Raw genomic sequence first — 8,306 nt, forward strand, 5'->3', positions numbered from 1 at the left:
CACAGCACCTCCCCCTACGCTCTCATTGGCCTGCAGCACCCAGCAACATACAATAAAAGTCCCCAAAAACAAGTAATAGGAGCTGTTGAGCCATGAACATTTTCAAAATAGACGTCTCACAAAAGTGACACTGGTCTGAGCCACACACAGTGTCAAAAAATAAAACAAGTCGTATTTACAACTGGTAAACTCGGGATTCTAGATGATACACGAGTTTACAATATGTGACGTAAATCAATCAATCAATCAAATTTTATTTATATAGCGCTTTTCACAACAAAAAGTCGTCACAAAGCAGCTTTACAGAGATCCGGGTCCAAGCCTCCTATGAGCAAGCCTGGGGCAACAGTGATTTTGTACAAGATCCTGGCCTTGTCTCATCTACACTATCATGCTTGGCCATGCTGTTTTCTCTCAAATTATCTCTGCACCTACTTTTAACTCTTGTTAAAATCACTGTTGCCCCTGGCTTGCTCATAGGGGCTGGATCAGGGCAACACCTGGAGAGCAGCAGGACATCTCAAAGCATGAGAGAGACAGGAGAAACAAAACCAGACAAAGGGAACAAATAAAAATACAGAGATTAGTAAGGTCATGGTAAAGAACGGGCAAAATTGTCCTGCGAAAAAAGCTTCCACGGGTCAGGCAAGAGAACCCAGCGACAGCGTGTTGGCGGTTACTAAAAAAGCTGTGTCTATGTTAGGGTCCTCTTTTTTATATTAAAAAAAAATGTCCAGGCGAAATTCCACAAACGTCCAGGATGTTGTTTTTCTAGAGCTTACATAGAATTTCTAGAAGCGTTTCGTTCACAAACTAGTCCCGCCCTCCCCTACTCCGATTGGTTCGCTTGAGTGAGAAGTGGGCGTGGTGAAGTAGCCTAAAATCTTCTGATTGGACGGTCTGACTGTAGCGCTACCGTTATTAGTCGATAACCTTCTCTGTAAACATTTAATTGGTCAGTCTGTACGTCAGTAGTCCTTGTTTACGTCAGGCAAAGCTCATGTACCCACCCTCATCTCGAGCAGCTGTGCCGAAACGTAAATGTAAGTTCTCGGGTGAATTAAAAAAGTAATTCCCATGTTTTGTGTAGCAAATAAAGGTGTAAAGGACCTAAAAGCACACATAGGTTCAGCTAAGCATACAACGGCAGCAAGGGGAGAGAGCTCATGACCCCCCTGAGACATGTCCTCTTTTTCACCATCTCAGATCTGGTCACCCCAAGTTATTGTAGCATGGTTAATACAGAACAGTGATAATATGAAAACCACCTCGAACACCAATAGAGGAGTAACCTGAAAGTGAGTGATTAACCAAAAGCTTGTTTGAAAAGGTAGGTTTTTATTCTAGATTTAAAGATTGAGAGTGTGTCTGAGCCCCGAACAGTAACCGGAGGCTATTCCAGAGTTGAGGAGCTTTGTGAGAAAAGGCTCTTCCTCCTGCTGTGTTTTTCTTAATGCGAGGAACAAAGAGTAGATGGGCATCCTGTGAACGAAGTGTACGTGACGGGCGATAAGGTATGAGAAGTTCAGTAAGATACTGCGGGCCTAAACCATTTAGAGATTTATAAGCTAAGAGGAGTATTTTATAATCAATGTGAAATTTTACGGGTAGCCAGTGTAGGGACGAGAGAACTGGGGTGATATGGTTGAATTTTCTGGCTCTAGTGAGCACCCTGGCTGCTGCATTTTGAACTAACTGAAGCTTGTGTAAAGCTTTGCACGAGCTCCCTGCCAGGAGTGCATTGCAGTAGTCTAGACGTGAAGTTATAAAAGCATGCACTAATTTATCCAAATCTTTTAAGGTTAAAATATGCCGAATTTTGCCAATATTGCTTAGGTGGAAGAAGGCGGTTTTTACTGTATTGGATATGTGGGTATCAAATGTGAGAGTCGAATCAAAGCTTAACAGTGTCCGTGCCTGTCCATGCCTGGTATACCTCCAGTGGTAGGTGTCCTTTGTACTCAACACCTCAGACTAGAGTTCTAGTACATCACTCACAGTACTGGATCATACTTGGTTCAGATACAAATAAACCTGTGTGGTGTGTGTGTGTGTGTGTGTGTGTGTGTGTAAACCTGTGCCCTGTGTAATCACATCCACCACTGTTTTAGGACCTCGTCTAGGAGAAAGGGTTCATGACAGTGTAGAAGGTGATTAACTGACAGTAAATATATGATGAGATTAAATGGAAAATTAAAAAATACTTAAAACGACAATGAAAGTGATTGTATTAATTTTCATATAAATGGACAAGACTAATTTCAGGAGTGACCCAGGCCAAAATAATAAACAAAAACTCAGCTAAACTAACACACAAACAAATAAATAAATACCTTACTTAGCAGTGAAGACAAATGTACTTCCCTAACTCCCTGACTTGCATATAAACAGAGAAAATCCTTGTTCCCAATCTAAACAGAAGCCAGTCCCTTCACCTCACACTTCATACGTGTAAAATATGTACAATCAGCAAACAAATAAAAAGGAACAGGTAAATCAGCGTCATAGAAACAAGATAAAGTCAGGTAGACGACATGACACACAAAAATAAGCACAAGCTACAAATTCGAGGATTTCTTTCCTGAGGTTAAGTTCCAAAGCAGCACCATTTTGAACGTTTGAAGAACCAAAGCACGGCATAGGGCACTGGAAGGAAAACGAAGTGAAGCAGGGACAAGCGGAACAAACAAAACAAAACACACGCACGTACATAGACACACACAGAAAGAACATACCAAGGCACATAACAATTGGCAATAACCTAAAGGTGCCTTACTCCACCACTAAATGATTCTGATTGGGTTGAAGATTGAAGCACCTCTGAAGAGTCAGAGGCTAAATGTATATTGCTATGTGCACATTTTGTCTCAAACTATTAGCAATTGTCGGTGGAGCTGCCATCCCTGGGATTTAGAAATATCACCCAGTGATAGAAACACGGCTAACAGAGAAACACTTCCCTGTAGCAACAAAAAAGGATAAAGGAAGCTCTTTAAATAAAGGAAGTTTATTTCATGTGTTACAAGTTATTTTATAGTGATAATATAATCATACTAAAAATAAGAATGTATCCAGTGAGGGCAGTACCCTAACAGCCTGCAGTGGCTCACTAGTGCATATGTACACAGGTGTTTTCATCAGATTAATCCACAATCATAGGATACATCCGCAAACATTAGGTTCATCCACAATCGTCAGATAGAAATCGTTATTTCTTCTATAGTCCTCAGGGTAATTAATCATCACCAGGTTCATTCAGAGTCATCAGACACATCTGCTTGGGGAAAAGTCTAAAGAACCCATGGTACAAGTTGTTCTTTCACATGTTCATGTTTCAAATGTTCCATCACATTGGTCTCCAAATCCCCAAATTTCAGCTTTAAGTAAAAATAGTGTGTAATACCACATTAGTTTTTAAAAGAGCAATGTCTAAAAATCACTAATAACACCCATACAGAATCACATGATCAGCAATCCCTTAATCAGTGCAGTGGTCCTGCTTCTAATATTCCTATGTAATGCAGTTTTTGTGGGTGGCCCAAGAAAATTTTACCCTTGAGGTATAATGAAGTTATTCTTAATCTTATTCTGGGTGAAGGGTGAACTCCATCTGTTCAGTAAAAGTCTTCCCACACTGAGAACTGACCAGGTCTCTCTCCTGGGTGGGTGCAATGCTGTATATAACTCAGTTAATGGAAACTCTTCCCACACTCAGAACACTGAGAGTTTACTTTAGAAAACTATTGAAATAAAATACTTCAACACTCTAGACAGGAGTGCACAGGTGTCTTTTTAGCGTACTCTGTTCAGCATAACACTTCCCACACTCTGAACACTGATACGGTTTCTCTCCTGTGTGAGTGCGATGGTGTCTTTGGAGATGAGACAGACAATGAAAACTCTTTCCACAATCTGAGCACAGATACGGTTTCTCTCCTGTGTGAGTGCGTTGGTGGATTTGAAGATTCAGGAGTCTAATAAAATTCATATCACACTCTGAACAGGAATACGGTCTCTCTCCTGTGTGAATGCGCTGGTGATCTTTCAGATTTCTTTGTTGGGAATAACTCTTGCCACACTCTGAACAGGAGTACGGTTTCTGGCCCGTGTGACAGTGCTGGTGTAATCTGAGACGGCTTGGTTTATAAAAACTCTTCCCACACTCTGAGCACTGATAGGGTCTCTCTCCTGTGTGAATGCCTTGATGCTCTTTTAGAGAACTTTGTTGATTAAACCTGTTCCCACACTCTGAACAGGAATACGGTTTCTCTCCTGTGTGAGTGCGCTGGTGTCTTTGGAGATGGTGCAGCTGATTAAAACTCTTCCCACACTCCAAGCAGTGATACGGTTTCTCTCCTGTGTGAATGAGATGGTGTTTTCGAAGATTACTCAGGTAACTAAAACTCTTTCCACACTGTGAGCAGTCGTATGATCTCTGTTTGTCTGTAGTTTTCTGTGTTTTTTCAGCAGACGTGTTTGTTTGCAGAGCAGACAAGGATGTTTCTGGAGATCTGGAGCTTCCACTCATCGTATCGTCACATTTAAACTCTCCTGATTTCAACATTGTGATATGTTCCTCTTGGAGATATTTCCTGGTGTGTTTGTGGAAGTGAGTACTTCTTGGACAGTAGGAGGAGGAGACTCAGAGGGATGTTTTTCTTGCCTGTAAGCAAAAAAGAAAATAAATAAATAAATAAAAAGAAGTCAAATTTAAGAAGCTGTGAGGTTGTAACACTATTTGACTAGGCTGCATATGTCTGAAGTGCCCAACAAAGCCAGACACTGTATTTGTAGTGTAAACCTCTGTGACTGAATTATTTCGCTTGATTGGAGATGATCTACTTCTGCCTCAGACAGAGAGGTGTTGTCAGTGATGACGTTCTAGAAATCATATTCCTACCATGCTGTAATCCTGACGTCTCCCTTCCTGGTGCCCTGAATGATTTCTATGAATGGAATTTCTATGAACTCACAGAAAACTGCTGGACCTGACAACATTACAGGCCGAGTGCTCAGGAAATGTACAGACCAACTATCAGATGTTCTCACAGACATCTTCAACATCTCTTGAACAGTAGCACTCTCCCAGTATGGTTCAAGGCCATCACTATCGTCCCTATGCCAAAGAAGTGGAAAGAGTCCTGCCTCCATTACTACCATGAAGTGCTTTGAGAAACTTGTATTGAGGCACAGATGGTGCCTTCACTGTACCACCTTCAAATTGCATACTATCCCAACTGCCCCACAGACAATACTATCACCACAACCCTTCATGTGGCTAGGGATGGGCAGTATCCATATTTTTCATATCGTCATACCGTCTCAAAATATTATCATGGTATACATTATCACCATGGGGACTGGGTGCTATGTTGGGCTGTGCTGAGCCTTATATCTGTGAGCACAAGGTCAAGTGAATTTAGCTAAACACAGCCCGATAGTGCACGCCGACACATGTGTTGACGATAAAAACCTGTTTCTGAGAGAGCAAATTTCAGCAACTGGTGCTGAAGGAACGGAAAAGTTTGAACATAAGTGAAATAAGACGGTGTACACTGTTTAGAAGCACAGCTGGTGCTAACAGACACTTGTGATTTAGCACATCACAGCAGATTTTTCCGCGAACTAATACTCAAAACACACATATTTAGAGCATAAAGCTATATACCTGTGAGCACAAAGTGAGTGAAGGATTTTTGAGTATTTTGTCTCTTCCTCTCTCTTTTAACCCAAACTCACTGCTAAACCTACAACTGCGGTGGGCTACAGGGCTTGTGCTTTTCTGCACCCATTTTCAGACTATGACATCAGCAGTCATTGCGCTCCAAAAGCGCCCCCTCCCTGTGGCGCTCTTAAATGCAAATTAACATTTTAGCTGCATCCTTAAAAGATACAAACCAGAAATTTGACACACCATAAATACAAACCTCATTTTGAGATGCTGTCTATATTTTTATGATGATGATATATCTATGAAAAGCAAACATGTATTTATGAATGTAACTGTATTTGTACAAATTGCAGACTGTGAGACACAGTGTGATGTATTCAGTTGTGAACAGTGAAACATATTCGACTTGTGTTTAATTTGTGGATTAACATTTGCACATTTGTAAAGTATTTTGAGACTAATCTTCTCTCAATAATTCCCAGTATCATACTGCACAAACAAAAGAGAATATACCATTTCTGTAAACAAAATTTTCCTGGAGAACCAATCCATTCTCAAATCATTTCAGGAACCAAAAATGAATGTTCTCATAACTTTCTAGGAACCAAAACTTGTTAGCTGGGCAACTCACTCTTACTTTCTTCCTCTTCGTTCTTTCTCTCTCTCTCTCTGTCTCACACACACAGCTCCTGTTTCATCTTCTACCTGGCTTAATCCCTGCACTAAAGCTGGACATTGAAGGTGTTTTTTCTTAGAGCCAGGAGCTGCGCTGTAGCATTAGTTTTCTCAGCTAAGGCTTCTATGTCCAATGCTAAAGCTCTCCCTGAAACTTTTACTCAGCAAATTAAGAAATAGCCACCCATGCTCTAAAATCAGGACAAAAAAAGTAGGACTGCACCCAAATCAGCCTCCGCACACAAACACACACACAGACAGAGACATTCTTGCACATTATCACTACAGTCTACAATCCACCTCTGTATTACACACTACTGTTAACATACTGTTGTACATTATCATTTTATTTTTAATATATTGTTTATATCTCTATTTTATGTTTTTTATACCATAACATTTTTATACCTTAAATATATTGAATTTCCTTGTCTTACAGATCTTTATTTGACTTTCTTTTCTTTTCATGTGAATGAGCAGTCACTAAATAATTTGACTGCTAGTTGTACAGGGTATGGCTACGTGACCAAGAAAATTATTTGATTTGAGATTCTAATTCAGAAATCTTCAAAACTCAGAGAAAGAGAATTAAGTTTAAAAATGACTTTTTTTGTGATGACATCATGGACCTTATATCGATAAAATTATTTTACACTTAAATACCTATTATTAAAATGTTCAGTTTCTGAAATAGAAAATGTGATTAACCACTATTGATTACAGCCAGTCATTCTTTTTTAATTGATTGACAACCCTAATTATTATTATTTATATTTTTATTATTATTTATATTACTTAATTATTATTGTTATACAGTATAATTTTAATGGATAAGTATTTATACAGAGAAATGTACAGGTATTTTATAAGATTAATATATTAAATTTAATTAATAAATGTAATATATAAATATAAACAGATTTAAATATCTCCCTATTTATTTAATTCAATAAATATAACAAATAAAATATTTCTATGTCCAATTCTTCATTTCAGCCAGAGAGATTTTTTATTTTGTTTCCCACCTGATTTCCCCAAATGCCACCCATTGATGAGACCCTAGTAAATCCTCTGTGAGTCCAGACAGATTCCTCAGGGTGAGATCATCTCAGACCTCATTTTTAAAAGAAGTACTTGAGGTGGAGGAAGATGGAGGTCCATCAAATGGTGGAACAGCACACAGGAACTACAACAGCTGTGAATGGACTGAGAAAAATGAAGCTCTCTGAGACATTTCAGAAGTTCCCACTGGAACTGCAGGGGTCCATAGCACAGCCGCTCCAATGGGACGCTCTGGAGGAGACACACATGAGGGTAAGAGTCCCATGCCCAATGCTAAGTGTGAGCTAGAGAGGTATAAACCCCTCAGTATTGGGCTGTGGAGCAGTGGAACTGTGTTCTTTACAATGAGTCTGAGCAGTGATGGTGGACAACAACCTTTTTACCTCATAAACCCAGTGTATTTTCAGAAGTAGAGCTTTACACAATGAGGTCAAAAGTATGAGGACACCCGACCACTCCACAGTCCCAGCTAAGAGCTAGCATTAGCCTCCTGAGCTGAGTGTGGAGCAGCTCCCACATTTCCCCCATTCTCCATCTTCCTTTTCAGAGAGAGAACATGTGTCCCCCGTTTCTGTGAGAGTGAGTTCAAACCCAGTGTAAACAGTGTGGAAAAGTCTTACACAGATCTTTACCTTCAGTAAAACACCTCCTGATTTATCTCCAGCTCACAGCTCTCCTTCTGCTCCTCCACAACAACAAACAGGACCGGCTGAGCCACTCACTGTGTCAAAATAAAAGTCACACAACGAAGAAATAGATCTAGTTACTGTGTCAAAACAGATGTCACACAACAGAGAGCCTATATATGTATATATATATAACATTAGACAGCAAAAATCAGTCCACTTGTTTTAAAAAGGTCTGTACCCCACTGAATGTGGGCCACTGCTGGTCCACC

The 8,306-nt window shown here is 39.9% G+C and overlaps 1 protein-coding gene across 3 annotated transcripts; it reads right to left on the reverse strand.

Annotated features, from left to right (window-relative positions):
• Positions 1-3,018: 3,018 nt before the first annotated feature.
• Positions 3,019-8,306, reverse strand: LOC136701650 (zinc finger protein 436-like). Of its 3 annotated transcripts, XM_066676290.1 has the most exons (3): positions 8,276-8,306; positions 8,041-8,129; positions 3,019-4,663 (listed from the first exon to the last, which is right to left on the reverse strand). In XM_066676290.1, the coding sequence occupies exon 3, from the start codon at positions 4,562-4,564 to the stop codon at positions 3,767-3,769; it is 798 nt and encodes a 265-aa protein (XP_066532387.1). In that variant the 5' UTR covers positions 4,565-4,663; positions 8,041-8,129; positions 8,276-8,306; the 3' UTR covers positions 3,019-3,766. The 3 variants fall into 3 exon arrangements, with proteins under 3 accessions (XP_066532387.1, XP_066532388.1, XP_066532389.1); XM_066676291.1 differs by lacking the exon at positions 8,276-8,306 and having other exon boundaries at positions 8,041-8,148; XM_066676292.1 differs by lacking the exons at positions 8,041-8,129; positions 8,276-8,306 and adding an exon at positions 7,372-7,522.

Source organism: Hoplias malabaricus, chromosome 7 (genome assembly GCF_029633855.1).
Source record: "Hoplias malabaricus isolate fHopMal1 chromosome 7, fHopMal1.hap1, whole genome shotgun sequence".
Lineage (NCBI taxonomy): Eukaryota > Metazoa > Chordata > Actinopteri > Characiformes > Erythrinidae > Hoplias > Hoplias malabaricus.

Coding starts and splice junctions, on each gene's coding strand:
- LOC136701650 (XM_066676290.1), bottom strand. CDS start 4,564: ATGTTGAAATCAGGAGAGTTTAAATGTGACGATACGATGAGTGGAAGC.